The sequence below is a fragment of the Gopherus flavomarginatus genome, chromosome 3 (assembly GCF_025201925.1).
Source record: "Gopherus flavomarginatus isolate rGopFla2 chromosome 3, rGopFla2.mat.asm, whole genome shotgun sequence".
Taxonomy (NCBI): Eukaryota; Metazoa; Chordata; order Testudines; family Testudinidae; genus Gopherus; species Gopherus flavomarginatus.
Genome location: NC_066619.1, coordinates 198,980,964 through 199,003,394, shown reverse-complemented (window position 1 = coordinate 199,003,394; position 22,431 = coordinate 198,980,964). Strand labels below are relative to the sequence as shown.

At 40.1% G+C, this 22,431-nt stretch overlaps 1 protein-coding gene across 6 annotated transcripts; it reads left to right on the top strand.

The window, feature by feature from the left end:
• The first annotated feature begins 235 nt into the window (after positions 1–235).
• Positions 236–21,247, top strand: PRMT9 (protein arginine methyltransferase 9). Of its 6 annotated transcripts, none has more exons than XM_050946337.1 (14): positions 236–449; positions 1,301–1,354; positions 1,919–2,119; positions 2,651–2,799; positions 4,481–4,717; positions 5,686–5,853; positions 9,968–10,070; positions 12,120–12,226; positions 12,962–13,154; positions 15,266–15,449; positions 15,853–16,561; positions 19,530–19,683; positions 20,143–20,265; positions 20,484–21,247. In XM_050946337.1, exons 2-14 carry the CDS (start codon positions 1,349–1,351, stop codon positions 20,697–20,699), a joined length of 2,550 nt encoding a protein of 849 aa, XP_050802294.1. In that variant the 5' UTR covers positions 236–449; positions 1,301–1,348; the 3' UTR covers positions 20,700–21,247. The 6 variants fall into 6 exon arrangements, with proteins under 6 accessions (XP_050802294.1, XP_050802293.1, XP_050802296.1 ...); XM_050946336.1 differs by lacking the exon at positions 1,301–1,354 and adding an exon at positions 883–1,050; XM_050946339.1 differs by having other exon boundaries at positions 236–582.
• The last annotated feature ends 1,184 nt before the right edge of the window (positions 21,248–22,431 follow it).

The window sequence follows — 22,431 nt, the reverse complement described above, 5'->3', positions numbered from 1 at the left end:
CGCCTGTCTGACCCCATGCGCGCTGATCGGCCTCCCCGCTCCACCCCCGTGAGGGCAGAGCGCACCCCGCCCCAAGTAAGGGCAGCGGATTCACCAGACGTTACTGAGCATGCTCAGTTCTCCCGAGCACGTTCAGTGACCTCCAGGTTGCCCGTCGTGTTGGCCGGTGCAAAGTGACGTCACACTGGCCGGGTGAGCGGCGGCGCGCGGCGCGGCTTCCCGGGCTTCACTTCTGCGCGCGGGCGAGCGATGTGCTGAGACGCGCACGGCCCGGCGCTGCGTGCGGCCTCTGGCGGGACCTGGCGTCTTACGCCCAGGTTGTAACTGCCAGGCAGGGTCGCCGCCCGGCGCAAAAATGGCGGCCCCCGGCTGGCGCGTCCGCCGCTGGCTCCGGATCTGTCCTGTGGGCCGAGCCGTAAGCAGCCAGGCCCGCCGGAAGAATCGCTGAGGTGACCAGCCCTCGTCTCCCGCTCCCTGCCGCGTGCTACACCTCCTGGATCGCTCTCAGCACTGCCGCCCCAGGCTGCTGCTTCCCAGGCAGGAGCTCGTCTCCTCTCTCGCAGGCACCATTTCCTCAGATCGGTGTGCGTCTGGCCCCCTCCCTGCCCCGTTCGTCTGCTCCACCGTATACGCTCATTCCTTCACAGAGGGGAACATTCGACCCCCCTCATATGCTCATTCTGTCACACAGAGGGTACATCTGTGTCTCGTATGCCCCTGCACCCAGGGCATTTTTAGAGAATAAATACAAAAATATAAGGAAATGGCCACTGTGCCCATTTAATGTAGGCAGTACAAGTAGTTGGATGATCCCTGCAGCATGAGTGCCAAGCAGACATAAAATAGAACAAACAGGTACTAAGGAAAATTGTTTTCCCGCAGGGTTTGGCAGGAGGGAAATCCCACCAGCCTGATACATGTGAAAGTGGTGCAGAAAATACATGGATATCAACATGGCTCTGCTGCAGCTTTTCCTGTGTCTGGCACTCATTTCCTCCCATAGGAACAATACTTTCCCGCCAAAGAGTTGATCAACAGATGTTTAGATTGGTATTTTAAAGTATATCCATCATCTGAACTTTTCTCTTACTGTTCTGTTTTCTCTTTAGTTAATCCATTTCTTCAGATAACTACGTCATGTCTATCATACTCATGTTACATAGATGGAATTACATAACTGCAGAATAGTTGATGAATTTTCATGTGGATTACTGTTATTTCTTTGTGGTGTAATTACATCTTGAAAACATCTCTGCTGATGTAACTATATTGGAAACTTGCTTTTTGCATTATCTTTCAGTCCTGGGATATAGTCTGAAAATCCTGAAGGCAGGACCAGGGCCTATATATGGAAGTAAGCATTTAAAATTAAAGGGGGCACTATTTCACAAAATGTGGCATAAGATTATACACAAATTCCTATGACATTTTTCCATTTTATTGTTATGGAAAAGTTGTCATAACTTGTTGCTCTTAGATGTTAAGTACGAAGTAGATTGTCCTCCTCAGTATCCCTTTATGGAAACTATTTTGTCTTGGTATATGTTACACCAGTTGTATTACTGAAAAAGTTTAATTGTAAATTTTTTGGGTAGCTAAGCATGAAATTGCGTGTGTATATATAAGTTTATAAAAACAAGTTGATCCTCCAGAAACATGCTAAAAGGTTTTCAAAAGTTTAGTAGAAAAAGTTGTACAGTTGTAGGCCTTGTAGAGACTTGTACACATGTTTAACAGTGGAAATAACTCAGAATGTGTAAAGTTAAGCACATCTTCAACTCTTTGTAGGATCAGGGGGACCTTCTTCACTGCATGCTAGAATTTTAAAATATTTTGACCTGTTACTTTTATTTGCAACTTACAATACTCTAGGATAAGAATCTTTTTTTGTTTTCTTTTTGTTTATGGGAATGCACAGTTAATTTTCTTCAAAATGCCCAACTCTAATACCAAATCTCATCGTGGCCACCAAGGTGGTCAGGAAGCTGGCAGACGTGAGCTGGTTTCCAGATCTTTACAGAGTGCTCAGCATTGTCTGGAAGATCAGGATTTTGGAACTGCATATGCCCATTATCTCCTGGTACTAAATCTAGCTCCTGAGCTAAAAAATGATGTCAGGGTGAGTGCTTTTTGAATTATTTTAGACAGTCCAATCTCAATTATATTTTTTCACTATTTAACTTTCTAATGAACAGATGTTGCTCTTATTTTGTGTGTAACTTATTTTGAAGAATGGAAAGGAGAATTAAAGAGAAACAGAGCAGTGTTATGGATGACTCCGTAATTCGGTTAACCAGAGCTGTATGTGCTTCAGGGATAGGGTTCGACTCATTTAATCTTAAAAGTTGAGTGAATTTAGGGGTTCGTAAAAATGAGGCGCTATTAGAACTGGCTTGCACTGTGCAAACTTTCTACATATAGCTCTGAGACATGTTAAGCTGTGTGCTGATTAGAGGTAAGGGTAGATGAAGTACTAGGAATAGACTACCTCACTGGAGAACCTAAGCTAACACTTCCAGCATTATGGAAATAACTGCTCATGTTCGTTTCAGAACTAATTTCATCCTGCCTCCTCTAAGTTTCCAGTGTCTTCAATTTCCTGCTTTTGATATGCTATTACTGAGTTAGCAATATTTGCGTCACTTTTCAGGAAACTTTCCAGTTTACCCTCTTCAAATGGGCTGAAGAGCTAGCTTCTCTTGCACGAATTCAAGATTTATTTAACTGCTATGAGCAGGCCCTTGAACTGTTTCCTAATGATGAAATAATATGTAATAGTATGGGGGAACATCTCTTCAGGTTGGTAGTAATCTATATTCAATTTTTTTTTAGATGCTCTATTTATTATTAATTAGTAATAAACATGTAAGGATCTGATTCAGATTTGCTGAATAGATAGTATCTTTGAGCATGGGCACAATGTTAAGTATGTAATACTGAATTTGAAATCTGTTAAATCAGTATAAATATATGTACAGTAGCCACTGCTTAAACATACTATTTAATCCTAAGAAATGCATTTGGTCTTTAAAAATAATAAAAATATACTGCCTTTCAAATGTCATTTACCAACTCGCAGTAGTTATTTAATAAAAAATTAGACCCGAATGGTTGAAAGCCACTGTGAAAGTTATAGTTTTGGGTAACTTAATTTTTGTAAATGGTTATGTTCCACGTTTCCGTAGGTGTTATGAAGATCCTCTACCTCTGCTCTGTTCTGTTTCTCCTAAAGATCCCATATTACAGCCAGTTCAGCTAAAGAAGGGCTAGTTCAGAATATGATTACCCTGTAAGTCCCCTCTTCTTGATTGGTTTGAGCCTTAGTCTTTGTTTAATAATCTAAGGCATTTCCCTTCCCTGTGTAGTTCCTAAAACGTGCTTCACATGCTGCCCCCACAGTGGTTCAAGTTCCTGTCAGCGTGTTGTGTTAGAATAGGACTTGGCCTTGAAACCATAATTCCTGACTGGAAATCCAGATCACTGCTATTAGAGTGGTCTGCTCTGATTCTCTTTTTCAAAAATAAAGAGCAAAAAAACCCCTTTCTGACTATATTTTCCTTGGTTGTTTTTCTTAAATTTTAAAAATGTTAAATTTTTAATTGTTCCTGGATTGAGAGTTTCAGCCCAGAGCAATATTTTATGGTAATTGTAATCATCTTAAAATTGTGATCTAATGTAAACACTGGTAACTCAAGCTGTGACAATTTGATATGAGCTGTGATGTCATACATTACACGTGGATTGGGTAATATCTTACTTTGCTTTGGTTTTTGGAGATTTGACGTGGCTCCATTCTGGCTTGCATTTCTCATTAACTGTTGCTGTTTTTATTGTGCAAATAATCCTTATAAGATGCCAATTGTTTTACAGCGGCAAAGTCATGTATGAAATGGAGAGGTAGAAGCAGAGTACAATAAATGATATATTTTATGTATTTTTGTATTTAAATCACTAAGGGTAGTACTATAATCTTACTTTATAAGATAACTTCATCCTTTTTGACACAGAACCACTATATCACTGGTTAAAGAACTTAGGTTTTATATCCTTTAAAATGTGAAAACATAGAGACTTTATGCAGTAGTGCTTCATAACTCAATTTTAGCCAAGTACATTGCTTGGTTTTCTAATGAAAACATTATTTTATAAAGGAGCATATTTAGAGTAAAGGGATATTTCTCTGAAACAGTCTTGTAAATGAAAAATTCTTATTTTCAACACTCTTAAATTAGTTAAAGCTCACTTTTTTTGATAGTTTGCCCAAGGTGTACCTCCCCCAATATGAAGACATAATCCTTAAAGCAAAATAAAGTAGCTTTCAAATTGTGACTATAACAGTTATTAAAAACAACAGTACTTAACAATTCAGTAACAAATTCCTAAAAATGTGGTGATTTTTCCCAACATCTTCAAGTTTCAGATATCTGGAAGCCAACTGTATAATTCCTACTTATTATTTATTTGTCATTTTTACTATTAGAATGGGCTTTAGAGATGAAGCAGCTGGATATTTCCACAAAGCACTGAAGCTAAACCCTGACTTTGCTGATGCAAAGGAGAATTTTTACCGTGTTGCAAACTGGCTGGTAGAACGTTGGCACTTTATCATGCTTAACGACATCAACAGGAACCTGATTTACCAGAAAGCGATTGAGAAGGTGGTCCGCTCTGGTTGCAGAACTGTTCTAGATATTGGAGCAGGAACAGGAATACTGAGGTTTGTCATAAATGCATCTTTAACGTAAACTATATTAATATAAATATACTTGCTTTTTAGCAGTCATTGTCATGTACTTTTACATTATCCTTTGTGAAAAAACTGAAAATTAATTTTTTTATATTATTAAAACAAAGCTTAAGGAAGGAAAGACACTACTAGAATTGTTATTGTGAAGCGAGTACCTAGAACTGTGTCACTAATGATATGTCTGGTATCTACATGCTGATTTAATACATGTTCATTCAGTCACAATGTTGAATTGGAAAACATACCTTGTAGTGATAACTAAACAGATTGGGCTCCTGGAGTATAACAGAGAGATGATTAAGGAATGATTTGGTCACAGTACATAAGTACCTGTGTGAGGAAGAAAAAGTTGATAATGGGCTCTTCTATGTAACACATAAAGGTATAGCAAGATCCAATGGCTGGAAGCTGAAATTCAAATTCAAACCAGAAATAAGGTGCAGATTTTTAACAGTGAGCATAAATAACCAGTGGAACATCTTATCAAGGACAGTGGTGGATTCTCCATCACTGGCAATTTTTAAATCAAGACTGGATGTTTTTCCTAAAAGATACGCTTTAGTTCAAATAGGAATTAGTTCAGGGAGGTCCTGTGGCCTTGTACATGAGGTCAGACTAGATGATCACTGTGGTTGCTTTGGTCTAATAGCGTATGAATTACTGCCTTTATGTCATACATATTATCTTTGTAGTAGATTTGGATTAACTGTACTGCTGATAATACAGTGTATACTGGGGAATCTGATATCTACCCAAGTGCTATAGTTTGCATTAGTACTGATATCAGATACTAGTAATAGTATTAAGACTATGAAATAAATGCTACAGTAAATGTAAATATACTTAAAAAAATCAGACTTCTCTTACCTAAAATAATTTCTAATTGAAATTTTGATAAGAATAAACTAATTCCTATGGTGTTTTCTGTTACTTTGCAGTATGTTTGCCAAGAAGGCTGGTGCACCTTGCGTCTATGCCTGTGAGTTGTCGAAGACCATGTATGAACTTGCTTGTGATGTGGTATCAGCAAATAATATGGAAGGAGAGATCAAACTTCTGCCTATAAAGTCTCTTGATATAGAAATTCCAAAGCACATACCTGAAAGGTAGCTTAAAATAGCCTACTGTGATATCTTCTTATTTCAGTTTTGTTCATGAAAGTGGAGAACTGCACAATGTAACATACTCAGTAGAAAACAGAAAATAATTGTCTATTGAAATGGTACTTAAGAATTCTCACAATTTGTCTGTTAGATTAATATTTCTCTGTCATAGAAGGCCATATTTAACTGTATTGCAAGTAATGTTTCACTGTTCAATATTAGAGTAAACTTCAATCATTCAAACCATTTACCTACCAGGTAAATCATTTGGACAGACAACCTGAAAGGAGACAAAGAGATAAAAATAGAACAATACAGTCAGTTAGGTCAGTGTCTGGTTATCAGTCAGGAGTCTTCCTCCTCCTGTTCTTGGAAATTTTTTGGCAGTAGCTTTTATGTATGCTGTCGGGATTGGTAAGTCTGGTTAGCTGTCTAGGTCCATTCATTTTCAACAATGCCAGACCATTATTTAATGACTGTAAGGTTCTTTACATCATAAAGGTTCCAGGAGAATAATTTTACATCATTATCTTTCAGATTAGTTCCACTATAGACATCTATGTACAGTAGGTGTTTTGAGTCCACAATTCCAAGAAATTATTGTCCTAGAGATTTTACAAAAGCTTAACTACTTAGTCAAGAGGAAAAAAAAGCTAATTCTAGATCCTGCAACGTGCTACATCTGTTGACTTTAATGGATACTCTTCACCTCTTTGGAGTGCTTTCTAATGGCATGATCCTAAAAATAAGTTTAGGGGGATAAAGCAAAAGGAAAGATGGAACCCAGTCCAATATAAATCTGGGATGAATATCTATGATTTCAAAAGGTTTATAGTTTCAAAAGGTTGTCTACTAAGTTTAAAATCTATCCCATATTTTGTTTAGGTGCAGTGAGAAGATATATTACCTTACCAGCTTAAACCAAAGACTTCAGAGTAATTTGCATTTTAAAAATTTAGCCTTGTATCTTCAAAATTCAGTTGGTGTTTCTCAAAATATATATACTTCACTGCTGGAGTAATCATAATGTGATTAATGGATTCCAAAGCCAGAAGGGACAGCTGTGACCATCCAGCCTGACTTCCTGTATAACACAGGCAATAGAAATTCTCCAATATACACCTCTACCCCAATATAATGCAACCTGATATAACACGGGTTCGCATACAATGCAGTAAAGCTCTGACATGCTGCTCTGAGCAGCATGTTAAGGGTGCCAGGCCGGGGCTGAGGGGTTGGATAAAGGGCAGAGGTCTCGGGGGCAGTCAGAGGCTCCCCCCCCTCAGGGTCTAGGAGGCAGGAGCTGTGGGGGGGCCCCACAGTTCCAGAATGGCCCGGGGGATTAGCAGGGGGCCGGGAGCAGCCCACTCCACTTCTCTCGCCCCGACCCCAGATGTGTCGCTCGGGGGATGGGGCTTGGAGGAAGGGATTCTTCCCCCCCCCCGCCCCCCCAGGACTCACCAGCGGAAGCGGAGCAGCCTGGCCCCAGCTCGCTCCGCTCTGCCAGCTCCCAGCCGTGGCTCTCTGCTTCCTGCTGCAGGTGAGTGCGGGACCTTTCCCCAAACGTGACCCCCTGCCCCTTAGCAACATGACTGGGGCCGGGGCAGCATCGCTCTGCTTTCTGCCGTTAGTGAGTGCGGAGGGCGTCCTTTCCCTAACCTCCCCACACTCACCAGCGGCAGGAAGCGGAGCACTGCAGCTGCGAAGTGACAGAGTGGAATGGGCTGGGGCCGCATTGCTTTGCTTCCCACCACAGGTGAGTTCGGAGAGCATCCTTTCCCGAACCTCCCCACACTCACCAGCAGTGGGAAGTGGAGCAGCCTGGCCCCAGCCTGCTCTACTCCACCAGCTCCCAGCTGCGGCACTCCACTTCCCGCCACAGGTGAGGTGCGGGGGGCATCCTTTCCCCAACCTCCCCACACTCACTGATGGTGGGAAGTGGAGCGCCACGGCTGGGAGGTGGCTGAGTGGAGTGGGCTTGGGGCCATGTTGCTCCCATTCCCGCCGTTGCCGGTAAGTGCCTGTCTGGGGGCGGGAGGTGTGGATAGGGGTCAGAGCAGTCAGGGTACAGGGAGCAGGGGGGTTGGGTAGGAAGTGGGGTCCTGGGGGTGATTAGGGACAGGGGTCTCTGAAGGGAGTGGTCAGGGAACAAGGAACACCAAAGCAAGTTCGATATAACGCGGTCTCACTTATAACACGGTGAGATTTTTTGTCTTCTGAGAACATCGGGGTAGAGGTGTAATTCCTTTTGAACTTTTTAAAAAAACCAGACATCCAATCTTGATTTAAAATTAGCAAGTGATTGAGAATCCACCACAACTCTTGGTAAGTTGTTCCAATTGTTAATTATCCTCACTGTTAAAAATTTAGGCCTTATTTCTGATCAGAATTTGTCTAACTTTAGATTCTGGCCATTGGATTGCCATTGGACACAAGTCATTGGTGGACTTGCATCCTAAAAGTTTGACATCTTTGTTTATTTTGAGAGACTTTTGTACTTAAGAAAACTTTCAAGTTTACCATGCTTAAATACAAGTTTTTTTCACATGTTTAATAACTTTTTAGCCACATTTTCTAATTACCAAATATGTTTACATGTGTATTTTGCTCTGGTACATCTTGTACTTAATTCTGCAATTAATTATAATGTCAAGTTTGGAAGATCTCGCTGATTTCTGTGGTAGGTCTGAGATGCCATAAACAAAGGATTTTAACTTCATTACTGAAAGGAAATCTGTTGTATTCAGGAGTGAGACAAGATGTAAGGGGATCCGCATATGAGGTGGACATTTCTTGGTGACCTCTAGGAGGTTGGTGGGAATTGCCCTTTTGTAAATCCTCCACCCTGAGGTTGGAGAAGTTTAAGCAGCACAGAGGGCTGCTTTAGACACTGGGCTGAAGTAATTATCTTCAGGGCCATGTTACAACTGCTCCCAGTGGATTCTAGTTCTGACACATTTCTCCCACCACACATTCCTCTGCTGAGCACCTCACACTTGTTGCTGGCAGCTGGCACAATGATTTCATCCTTAGCAAAGTTCAGGTTCTCTGGTTGCTTTCAGAAAAGGGCATCAGCATATTTTTGTCCAGTTTATAAGATTTCTAATATTTGTAACTTCATATTGTTTTTATTCACACTTAAATGTATTCATGTAGCATCAGTATATTTTAGCTTTATTTTCTGTTTTTGTCTTGAAAGGTGTATGTATGTATTTGCTCTGTAGTTGTCCTCTCATCTTTATTGCTAGTATGTCCTTTTGTATGGTGGTTATGGGTTAAACAGTAGTCTCGCTTTAACCAAATTATAATATATTTAAAAAACTTTGTTGATTAGGCTACTGAGTCCACTCAGCATCCCAGAAAGCTGTTGGAGTTGGCAAACCACAGTTTGACCTAGCATTTTAGTTTTCAGCACATCTGGTTAAGAATTGTTTTCAAGTGGGATGCTTCCGGGGAGCTGTAAGTTTAAATAGCAGAAATCTATTAAGGGTTGCTGGTGTAGACTCAGCATTATTTTACTGCACCTTATTCATCATTTCAGCCTTGTTGCTGTTGGTAGTATTGAGATTTAAGATTAATCCAAGATTAATGTAGGTGCCTTAGCTTTTAGTCTCAAATTAAATTACTAATTTAAAGGTAATATGTGGCCACTAATCTTTTTTCATGTCCTGCTTAGAAGTTGCATTGAAAGTATAACTATAAAATTGCACTGTTTGCATGCTTATAACAAACTGATGATAGAGAGAAAATTTTATGGAATCTCCTTCAAGTGCTAATCACTGTTTAATTTATTTTATATGTAAGCATGTGTTCTAGGATATAGTCTGCCATATTTCAAGTCTGTTTGAAAGGTCCTATTTATTTTTATGTTTGTCTTAGGTTCTTCTCATACCTAAGGATTCATAAGCATTGTCTGGAAAGTTTCATGGTAAATTGTTGCTCAGAGTTTATAAACTTGTTATAACAACCACTTAAAATATGTCCCTCTGCTGGATGTGTTTTGCTTTTCGCTTACATGAATTAATTCTTTAATAGCACAGCTTTTTATCAACATTTGCTGCCTCTAGACTCAGTTTACTAACTGTAACTACCTTTTCTTAAAAACAATTTTTTGTAGGGTTTCTCTGGTTGTCACAGAAACGGTAGATGCAGGTTTGTTTGGAGAAGGGATTGTGGAGAGTTTGATACATGCTTGGGAGCATTTGCTTTTACAACCAAAGGTAGGTGATATACTCAGATACTCCTAAATCAGAACCACGTTGAGACATACATACTTAATACACCCTTATTATGAATGTTGCACTCTTCCTAATGCTTAGACAATTGATGATTTATTTTTAAATTTGAGTTACATTAATGCTTGTGAAAGTGAGATTTTACAGCCTTGTTGGCAAAAGTACTGTATCATACCTGTTATGTCAGTAGACAACAGTGACAATGCCGTGTGAATGACACTGCCTTATCAATGTTTTTCATCACTAACCTGGCAGGAGTAGCGTACAGAGGGTAGTTCAGTCTTTGTGGCTCTTCAGTCCTTGACCTCTGTGTCTATCAGTGTGTGTGTTGTGGACACCTGTCTATTGCAAACCAGACTGAAACCTATTAATTTAATATTAAGACACAAAACAGCTGTCAGAAGGCCATGCAGTCAGTAGAGATCTAGGCTGGATTTGAAACAGCAGCCTAGAAAGAAAAGGGTTCACTGTGACTGAAACCAAAATCACCTCGTATGTTAACTAATAAAAACTTGTATCCATCTGCTTCTAACACTAGAGGGCATTCTGTTATCAGTCTGTTAAATCTTCCAGTTCACCGTTATTTTATATTATTTAATAATTCCTTGGTGATTCATTTGAAAAGCTAGAAGTTGCTAGATGCACCTTGCCTTTAAGACTATGTAAATATAACTCCCCTCCCCTGCACCAAAAACACCCACCTCTGCTTTTTACCTGTGTCTGACAAACTTCTGTTTAGGTCTCATGAAATAATGGGATGCAGTCTGTGAAAAGTTACGGGATCTAGTTCTTCTTTTATGTTTCCCTCCCAAACAAAAAGAAAAAAATTACCTTAAAATCACCATCTAGATGACGGTTTTTTTATCTTCTGTATTAGACTGAAATTGATGACCTCTAGTGTTGTAAAACAGGAATAGTTTGATCTATTTATTATGCATGTTTTTAGCTAACTTGTATTCCTTCAAGTTAGGATCAAATACAGGGTTTAAAATTGCACAAGAAAATACAATGAGCTGTCACACACAACTGGTGTGTAAATAATTGAAAGCTTATGTGTAGCTCCATAAGAGGGTAGTTTTAGATGTACTAAACATAAGAACTATTTATGAGGTTCCTTCTTTCGATTCACTCTCTTTCTGCCATGTTTATGTTGTCATTCAGTGAGTTTATATATTGATCAGCAGCTTGTTTATGTTGGACAGTGAAGAGAGAAAAAAGACAATAGAGAGAAAGCTAACCTATATCTAAAATACAAAGACTTGACTAGAACAAGATAAGCGTGGAAAATAAATATTTGAGAAAAAGTATGCAGTTGATACAAGAGAAACAACGAATGCTGAAAGATAGGTGGTAAAAGCAAAGTATTTTAAAAACACATATTGAAGCTATCAAATTAATTACTGGGAAGTTATCAAGATAAGCAGGGGATAGACTCATAAAATCACATTGGGGAGCATGACCTATTAGAAACTATCAGTTGAGAATTCATATTTAATACAGATTGGCATTACTGAGAAATAAGGAGTTCTGGAAAAATATTACTTTACAGTTAAACCTGGAACTGAAAATGGGATATTCCTCAGGCATATACATTGGGGGGAAAAAACAAAAATACTATCTCCTAGTGAGTGACTCTTTAATATGCCATCAGTTTGTTGTGATGAAAGTGTATGCAAAGAAAAGGTAGTTGTGCATGCAACAATATCAAAGGAGCATGTGAAATGCTGTGAGAAATGAAAAAAGTGGGAAAATAACAACAGCTTCTAGAGTTTTCATCCTTCAGTATATATAATATACAATTGGCTGTTTTTCCAGGAAAAGGGGCATAATTTAATTCACTGCATTTGCACAAAAAATTGAATTGACTGCAGTTACAAAAAAAAAATTTAAAACATCTTTAGTCTTGAGAATATTTATTAAAGTTTTTGAGATAATAATGAACGACACAGAGAAATAACAAACTTAAACTCAGCAATACCAGTGGAAATGAGTCTTCATCTCATTATGCCATCTTATTTATTTACATTTTCACAGCCTAAAAATCAAGACATTGGCACAGAAGACTATGGTCAAGTTATTCCTGCAGGTGCTAATGTATTTGGGATGGCAGTGGAATGCAAAGAGATACGTAGACATCACAGGTGTGTTTATACTTTGACAGGATTTGGAGCTCACGTTTGACAGATTTAGGAAAAGAAATGTGATCAATTTAAACAAAAAGGAAATTTTTTTTATTTTCCATTCACTGAACACAAATATTTGTATGTCTTATTTTGTGTGTGTGTGTAGTTAAATGAGACCACCAACTTAAGCAGCTGTGAAAGTATGAACAGAATTTCTGTATGGTTGAGTGACTGAGCTGGTACTGATTAACTTTTAGGTCTGTATCTAACTCCTGAAAGAGGTGAATGTTTACTATTCTAGGAACAACTAGCAACAATGACTATTATCACACTACACACTCAATATGTTCAAAAAGAACAGGAGTACTTGTGGCACCTTAGAGACTAAGAAATTTATTTGAGCATAAGCTTTCATGGGCTACAGTCCACTTCTTTGGATGCATAGAATGGAACATATAGTGAGGAGATATATTTACACATACAGAGAGCATGAAAAAGTGGGAGTTGTCTTACCAACTCTGAGACCAATTAAGTAAGAAGAAAAAAAACAGCCCAGTACAGACAGTTTGATAAGAAGTGTGAGAATACTTATGTGGGGAGATAGATTCAGTGTTTGTAATGGCTCAGCCATTCTCAGTCTCTATTCAAGCCTAAGTTGATATGTTCAGTGTTCAAGGGGAAGGATTGTGTATAGCTTTGATTTGTCTAATTTAGGCTTCTTTGTGGTTTTCTTCCTCCCTGCTCCCCTCCTAGGGTGGGAGTACAAGAAGTTGCCTGTGTGCATTTGGCAGAAACGGTTGAGTTCTGTAGTCCAACACGTGCTTCTGTGAACTCAGAGGAAACTGTTGAACCTTACACCACAGAAAAACTCAGTAGAGTTCCTGGGGGTTATATGTCACTAACAGAACCCTTTCAAGCCATGACAGTGGATTTCAACAATCTGGAGGTAATGATTTCCTCACTGTCTTACATCCTAAAAGAGAAACACAAACCTGTAGAGCAGCTGATGCAGAGCCAAAAATCTGGCTTGTTTCTAAGGGTATTTATTCATTGCAGTTCAGCTAGGTGATAGTTATCTGAGTCTGAGCACCCAAATTAGCCTATGCTGGGTGTGAATAGCCACACTGCAAAGCCGTACCTGAGTTAATGTGTGCTCACGGGGGCTGCACTCACCCGTATGCATCATTAGGACTTCTAGGGGTATATCTCATGGTTCCTTGTGCTGCAGGATTCTTTCCCAGTGAATTATAGAAGAACTTGTCTGTCCTTCTGGGAGGGAATTGTGGGAAAGCTGTCAGCGCTCAAGTGACTTAGCTGCATTCTCACTGCAAAGTGGACAGGTTACCAGTCTGAGTGAAAGTGGCACCTGAGCTCTTGGCTGTAGCCCCAGTTAGGCCAGCTAGTCTGGGTTGAAAGCATCAATTAACATGGGTGAGAGGGTTTTTGTGTGTGACCAGAAGTAGAGACGGGGACAACATCCAAGAAAGACCCTGAGGAACTCTGCAGTAAAGACATACCCTAAGTACATTTATTAAATGTGGTGTTACATATTTGTCCATATGCCTGTGACTTATTGGCTCATTTTTACCACTAGAATTTCAATATATAAATGAGTTGTGACTGATCAGATTTCAACTACAATTATAGGCGTGCATTTGAATTGTTGAGGATGACACAGGAAAGAGAGTATTTTATATTTAAAGTCAAAACATTACCACTTAACAATGAGCTGCTCATAGATGGTTGCAATGGAGAGTGGGATAAGTCACCATTCAAAACAACTCATGCCTTTTTTTTTCCCCCCATGCAAACCATTTTGTACATCTATATTTTGACAATGCAGATAAGTTTATTTTGTGTGTATGTGTAATGCCGACAGACCCCGGTCATCAGCGGACAGAATCAAACAGGGAACCTCTGGAGCTTAGTGCATGAGCCTCTATCACATGAGCTAAAAGCCAACTGACTGGTAGCTAAGGCTGTAGAGCAGACTCATTTTAACTCTGTGTAAGTGGTCTCGGTGCCACGAGATGGGACAGAACAGCACCCCCAGAAGGTGTGTGGGTTACATATGCACAAAATAGAGCTGAATTGGGATGTAGGTCTCTGAGCCAGTGATGGCCATGCAGACTGAAAGGGTGATACATTTTGATGCTGGTACATCTGTTTCTGGTTTGTTGACCCGTGGAGAGGAGTTTGCACCAAAGTGGTGAGCCAAAGCTTAAAATAAATGGTTATAGAGAGAAAATCATTCTTGGCTACTGATTGGTTGGGAATTGCTATGTTTTGTATTGGTAACTTTCCCTGTTCACCTTATCTGACATCTAAGGTCAACATATGAAGTAAAGCAAAGCACTTGAATATATTACAGGGAACTATGCTGCAACAACCTCTGTCTTTTCCAGTTCTGGCTGCTCTGATAAACAATTAGTGTCTTGTCAAATGCTTAATCTTGTACAAGTTATCCTCAACTTGTGCCTAATATATATATATATGTTTTTAATCTTGCAGAATACAGTTGAGAAGATCCTAGAAATAATGTGAAACTCTCTAAACTATTTATTACCTAGATCTTTAAATAAAGCAAATTCCAGTCTTACTGTGTGAAGAGGTATAGATATAATATACAGCAGGTGAAAACAAATGTATTCATTTTTCATTTATTTGGAACAATGAATACTCATGACTGTGCAGCTTTTTGCCACCAGCAATCTGTTGGCAATGGAGTTACCTCTGCATATACTGGCAACTCACTCGTTTCTCCCCTCCCTCCCCCCCCATGCCCATGGTTGGTTCTCAAATAGTGTCATTCAAACATTCCCTTTTTAAAAACAAACAAACAAAAACTAACCGTTGGGAGCAGGGTTTCATATCAAAGTATGAAATTCAGAAATAAAATTAATTGCATCTGGGGTTAATTCTAAAAACAGGCTCTGAACTTAAATTCCCAACAGTCAAAAGGAATCTGATATGCATTGCATTCTCAACATTAGTCAGCCACCACTCTTGGGGAAAGAGGTACTCAAGTTTTATTTCTCTTTTTACCATCTTGATCAGGAATTGAAAAGCCTGGCAACTAGGAAGCCTTGCAAGATCAGCATACCTGTCACTCAAGGAGGCGTGCTGGATGCTATTGTGGTATGGTTTGTACTACAGCTTGATGATGAGCACAGTCTATCTACAAGTCCCAGTGAGGAAACTTGCTGGGAACAAGCAGTCTACCCTGTGCAGGGCCTTCCTGGTATGTGGATTTTCCATGGCAATACTATTAACTTTTTTAATATTTTATTTGATAGCATCCTTTAAAGACTAGTTACTATCAATTTGCCTCAGAGATAAGGGAACAAACATATTAGGGAAAAAGGACGATGTGTCACTAACCATAGCAGAATCCTTATTTCTCTTCCTCAGTCTCCCTGATCATTCCTTGGAATCCTTACTTCATTATTAACTTAGTTAGCCTTTCCCCACCCATCACTGTCCCTCTTCTCTCCTCCTGCTATGTCAGTAGTTTCCTAATAGTAAATGGAAAATGGCTCTAGTGTAGTTTTTGCTTCCTTAAACCACAGATTAGGCATTTGTATGGACACTTCCTTATAATTTCTGAAAGTTATTAATGTACCATTTTGTACTTTTCTGATAAGATTATTCTGTGAAACCTGGAGACACTGTGATGATGGAAGTATGCTGCCAAGATTGCTACTTGAGGATCCAGAAGATTTCTGTTTTGACTTCAGAGTATGGGATGGACATTGAAAGGGAGAACACACTGTCTTCTGGCAATGAGGCTGAACTATGTAGTGCTTTGGCTAGTCTTCAAACTACTAGCACACTGGATGGCATGGGGCAGGAATGCATGCTGGAATCCACTGAAATTGCACTTCTAAACAATGTGCCATACCATGAATGCTTTAATGCTGCCATTGGCAAAGTGTTGTCATCCTTGATCCCAACGAGAGAATCTCTGTCAATGGATGTTGATGGTCACGATAGAGAGATGAACTTTGAAAAGAGTCAAAACAAGAATTCCTCATATACAACTCATGACCCTTTGTATGTATTGGATGTGTCTGAGGGCTTTTCGATTCTGCCAATAATTGCTGGCAAACTTGGGCCAGTTAAAGCTTACAGTTCTGTTGAAAAAGAGCAGCATCAAATAGCCCTTAACATAATTTCAGAAGCCAACCATTTCCCTAAAGAAACATTAGAGTTTTGGCTCAGCCACTTAGAGGATGAGAGTGTGATGTTACGGAGACCCAAATCAGACAAACTGTGGAGTATTATAATTTTGGACGTCGTAGAGACTTCAGGTTTAATCCAGCAGGAGGTGATGGAAAAGGCAGCAATATCCAGGTACTGTATGACATTTATAAATCTTCTGAAGGTCATAGAGAACCTTCCTAGTAATTCCAAGCTTCAACCTGTCTGACCAAAGGAGGAAGAGAAATTATTTAAGCTCAGTACGAGTGTGGACATAAGAACAAATGGATATAAACTGGCCATCAGGAAGTTTAGACTTGAAATCAGACAAAGGTTTCTAACTGTGAGAGGAGTGAAGTTCTGGAAAAGCCTTCCAAGGGGAGCAGTGGGGGCAGGAGACATATCTGGCTTCAAGACTAAGCTTGATAAATTTATGAAGGGGATGGTATGATGGGATAGCCTAATTTTGGCAATTAATTGATCTTTGACTATTAGCAGTAAATATGCCTGATGGGATGTTAGATGGGGTGGGATCTGAGTTACTACAGAGAATTCTTTCCTGGGTGTCTGGCTGGTGAGTCTTGCCTACATGCTCAGGGTTTAGCTGATCGCCATATTTGTGGTTGGGAAGGAATTTTCCTCCAGGGCAGATTGGCAGAGGCCCTGGGGGGTTTTCACCTTCCTCTGCAGCGTGGGGCAAGGGTCACTTGCTGGAGGATTCTCTGCACCTTGAAGTCTTTAAACCATGATTTGTGAACTTCAGTAGCTCAGAGATAGGTTAAGGGTTTGATACAGGAGTGGGTGAGTGAGATTCTGTGGCCTGTGTTGTGCAGGAGGTCAGACTAAACGATAATAATGGTCCCTTCTGACCTTTAAGTCTGATTCTAGTTAGTGATAAATTTCTGTAAAATTTAAATAATTTATGTGATTTAAACAAAACAAAAAAAAAAAACCCAAGGGAAAATCTTATGCTTAGCATACCAGAAATCTGAACAACCAGTGTCTTGTTAACAGCTGAAGCCTGAAATTTTAAGAGAACTGAGTGATAGAACAAGCTCAGAATCTTGTACATTTCAAGTTGCTGTGGAACAGACTGAAATCTGCCAGAAACAGATACATGTGAGCTAGAACAGAGATAGAGAAAAAGTGATAGCTAACAAACAAAAAGGTAACACAAAGCAAGAGAAAAATGAAGAAAATACAAGACAAAATAATAGAAAATAGCAAGAAGGGCAAAAACAAACTGGGAGGAATATTAAAGAAAGGATGAATCTTCAGTTTTAGAGGGTTTTATTGGGGTGGTATGTGTAACATTTTCATCTATTCATCCAGACTTTTAGTGAGGTCAGGATAATAATAGCCAAGGGTGTTTGATTGTGTCAGCCCTTTTGGGGAAGTTGGTTCTGATTGTGTCATATCTAAATTCACATCAGTTGTCAGAGACTGTGAACATGTGGCTAAGAAGGAAGTCTCTCTGTTTTTGCCATTTGTTGTTCCTGCTAGTGCCTTTGTGAAGAGACCTCTGCTAGAAAACAAGAACACAAAGTTAATGCAGAATTAAATACCTACATGCTGCTGCTCTTGACAGCTCAGCAGTCTGTGTCAGGGAACTGAAGAAGCCTTTGAGTTTAGCACAAGCATACTGTTAACTTTGTTCTTGTGTGTATTGAGAATGATTTACTTAAATATTTAAAACACTGCTGGCATCCCACATCTGGGTGATTTTATCTAATTAGCACTACCCTGGGCACATCATGGATTAACTGAATTCCTGCCATTTTCATTCTGCACAAGGGACTGACTCTCAGGCAGGATCTCACTCTCCTGAACAGTGCCCTACTGATCTCTTTCCCAGCACCCTGTGGCTTCCAGTTTTATTAACAGCTTCAGTTGCCATTTTTTCACAATCCTTCAATATTGTCTAAGGAATCACAATGTTGTAAATAAACCAGGCCTTGTATTTGAAGCCTGAATAGCCTATAACACCATCTTAATAAAATAACTACCTTCAACATAAGAATGGCCATGCCAGGTAAGAACAATGATCCATCTAACCTAGTATCCTGACTTCCAACAGTGGCCAGTGCCAGATGTTTCAAAGAATGAACAGAACAGAGCAATTATCAAGTGACCTGGTCATCCGGTCCCAGCGTCTGGCAGGGCACTGGCCTGGAAGGGTAGGGCTTGCACTGACAGAATGGCGTGTCTCCAGTGCTCATCCACTTGACCTGTCACTGTTCTTCACTGGGTATTTTATATTTTGAGATCCCCAAGTCAAAGACAAACTAAGATCAACCAGCCTTCAAAGAAAATGAATCCTGGTATAATACAGTGGAGAATTTGACAAGGTATTTTAGATTGGGAGTAATCTGAATAGATGTTAGACCCCAATTCGGGGAAGCACTTAAACACTTCTGACTTCAGTGGAACTTAAGTGCCCATCCTGAATCAAGACCTTAACGCAGTCAGTTTAGTTCAGGGGTGGGCAAAATATAGCCTGCAGGCTGGATCCGACCCATGGCCGTTTTAAGCCGGCCCGTGAGCTCCTGCTGGGGTGCCCGGTCGGGGGCCACACACGCGGCTCGGCCCTGCTTCAGTGCTCCGGCTGGGGCGCCGGGTTGGGGGCCGCACCATGTGGCTCCTGGAAGCCATGGCATGGCCCCACTCCGAGAGTTATGGGTCGCTCCATGCCTAGGAGCTGGAGAAGGGACATGCCACTGCTTCCAGGAGCCACTTGAGGCAAGTGCTGCTCGGAGCCTGCACCCCTGAGCCTCTCCCCACACCCCAACCCTCTGCCACAGCCCTGATCCCCCTCCTGCACTCCAGACCTTCATCCCCAGCCCCACCCCAGAGTTTGCACCCCTTCCCGCATCCCTGCCCCAGCTCTCATCCCCCTCCTGCCCTCTGAACGCCTTGGCCCAGCCGAGAGCACCCTCCTACGCCTCAGAGCCCGCACCCTCTCTCACACCCCAACCCCAATTTTGTGAGCATTCATGGCCCGCTATACAATTTCCATTCCCCAATGTGGCCCTCAGGCAAAAAAATTTGCCCACCTCTGGTTTAGTTTCTTAGTAGCAGGAGAACACATTTTGGCAATAAACATTTCTCTCTCTCTTTACAGGTGTTTGCTTCACTCTGGAGGAAAGATATTCCCACAATACGTGGTGATGTATGGGATGCTTGTAGAATCGCAATCCTTAGTACTTGAAAGTGCAGTTCAAGGGACTGAACCCACACTTGGGTTTAATATAGCACCTTTTATCAACCAGTTCAAGGTAGGAAGTTAACGACATGCTTCAATATCAAGCATAGCTCTCAAAACCCATAAATGCCTAACTGAGGGCCACAATCACAATATAAGGAATTTAAGAAAAAGCAGTGCTGTTGGATTAATTTCTTCAGTATATTTTGTAACCTAAATTCTGTGCATAGATACTGATGTAAATTTACTATAATAGAAGTCAAGAGATATGCTTCAGGTAGGGCAGAAGTGATTTGTGATCTGATATGGAGAGCAGTCAAAGTTACGACTTTAACACTTCAGTGTTCAAAAAAACAGCTTTGGTAGGAGACTGTTTCCTTATGTAACTTGTGTCACAAGGACCAGATTTTAAAAAGGATTAGCAGTGAGTTATTTTAGCAGTTCAGTTCCTTTAGGAAACAGTGCAATAATTCAGAGAGTGAAAGTTGCTGTTGTATAATTAAGCCTGAAAGCCTGGTACATTCCTCCTCAGGTGCCTGTTCGTGTGTTTTTGGATCTCGCCACATTACCATGCGTGCCCTTAAGCAAGCCAACAGAACTGCTAAGACTAGATCTCATGAATCCCTATTTGAACAGCTCCAGTAGAGAAGTAAAGGTAAATCGAGCACACACTTCATTTTTTCCCCCCCTTCAATTCCTCATTACTATGGTTGAAAAATTCAGTACAAAAGCTATTTCAATGCAGGCCACTTTGAAGTAGGTTTGAACCACTGTGTTTGATTTTCTTGGTGATCTGGACACTGCCATCATAGAAATAAAATCAGTGAAAAATTAGAGTTCTACTTCCTTAAACATCCTCTTTTCATTTTTTAGGTGCAAGTTTCTAAGTCTGGCCACGTCACTGCCATTCCATTTTGGTATCATATACATCTAGATGAAGATATTTATTTGGATACGTCAAGTGATTCCTCCCACTGGAAACAAGCTGCAGTTGTTCTTGACAAACCAATCCAAGTTCAGCTTGGAGACGAACTTGTGCTCAACATTCAGCACTATAAAAGTAATGTCAGCATCACTGTAAAGCAGTGAAGAGTAGTCACTTGGAATCTGGTTCTAATGCTCAAATCAAAGAAAATTATTTTGGTTTAAATATAATTATCTATGCACAATGGCTCAGCATTTGAGATGTTTAATAGAAGATGAACATAAAATCTAGGTTTTATGTTTTGGCCCAAAAGGGTTTATTATTGATTACAAATATTTTGTTTGTTTTTAAGAGGACCTATTGATGAACTACAAGCCACTGTGCAAGGACATCTTGAACTGTTATAGTGAAGTCATGTCTTGCTCAGCAGCAGGAAGCTTCATTCTTAACTGAATTGATTATTTCTCCAATTTTCCTTTGTACAAGCTGCAGAGGAAGCTGTAATTTGTTACAGGATGCTCACAAATTTGTTTTTGTGTAAGGTGCTTAGATACCTTAGTAAATGCTGTATAAATATCTACACACAGAGAATGCAATATTGTGAAACAACTAGATCCTCCCTTCAATCCCACACCTTCTTTGTGGCAACTATTTTAAGTTACACTAAGTGGTATTAAGGAGGCAGTTTTGAAATAAATTCATGAATGCCCTATGTGGCTATGTTTCCTCCTCTTTAACTCCTTTTTTTCCCCTGGTTGTAGATCTTTGTGTATATTTCTTTCTCACTGTGCCAGGCCCCCACGTTTTGTCCTTTTGAGTCTGCAGTACCCTTACATTTGCAGCAGCACAAGTTTATTCACAATTGAACTTACTCTCACGAATCAGAGGGGTAGCCGTGTTAGTCTGGATCTGTAAAAAGCAACAAAGAGTCCGGTGGCACTTTATAGATAACAAATGTATTGGAGCATAAGCTTTTGTGTGTGAATACCCACTTCATCAAATGAAGTGGGTATTCACCCACAAAAGCTTATGCTCCAATACATTTGTTAGTCTGTAAGGTGCCACAGGACTCATTGCTTTTTACTCTCAAGAAATACTTGTCAAAATCGTGAAGCTGTCGTGCAGGGTAGAATGATAGTCATGTGGTTAAGACACCAAGAACTGTATTATGTGAAACTTGAGTCACTTATTTTGTCTCACTTTACCCATCTGGAAAATGGGGATGCTAGTTCAATATATTCAGATTCTGTGGTGGGGGGTGCACTTGTCTGAGGTTATTTTGCTGCTCAGAAGAGACTTTTACAAACTCTTAAATCTTGCACTGGAATGCACCACTTGACAAATGCTTCACTACTGTGCAAGAGGCGCATGCACTAGCTACAGTTTGAGAAATCTTAACTTTGTTACATGGCAAAGATTAAGAAGTTGAGGTATAATTGAAGGGAATTAGAAAATTTCAAAAAGAAAATCAAAAATAGGGTAGGAAAGAAAAACGGTAAGCTGGCTTCTCAGATTCGATGGCAAGAAAGCAGAGACCAAGACAGTTTTTTCCACATTAAGATTCTAAAACAAGCTATGGTCACTGTTCCTTTGTTTCCTACTAAACAGACTGTGGACCTTAAAGAAAGGGACGAGTGCATTTTTTATTTAGTAGAAAGAGCTCCAACTATAGTTCAAGCTCTGAGCCATTCAATACAAATAGCAACCTATGCACACTGTGGCACATGCACAATAAACCACTGCTTTTATTAAAGGTAAATCTGAATTCTCTGCCAAAGCCAGGCTATTCAGACAGCAGAGCAAGGGAGTCTGATAATCTGTCTATAAAAACTCATTTTAAGTTGCAGTGCTTAGTCTGCCTTGATTTCTTCTTTCCTCCTGTGCAAGGGAAGGATA

Coding starts and splice junctions, on each gene's coding strand:
- PRMT9 (XM_050946336.1), top strand. Junction 2,800..4,480: donor ATGGGGGAACATCTCTTCAG/GTTGGTAGTAAT, acceptor TTTTACTATTAG/AATGGGCTTTAGAGATGAAG. Junction 15,450..15,852: donor CCCTGTGCAGGGCCTTCCTG/GTATGTGGATTT, acceptor TTTTCTGATAAG/ATTATTCTGTGAAACCTGGA.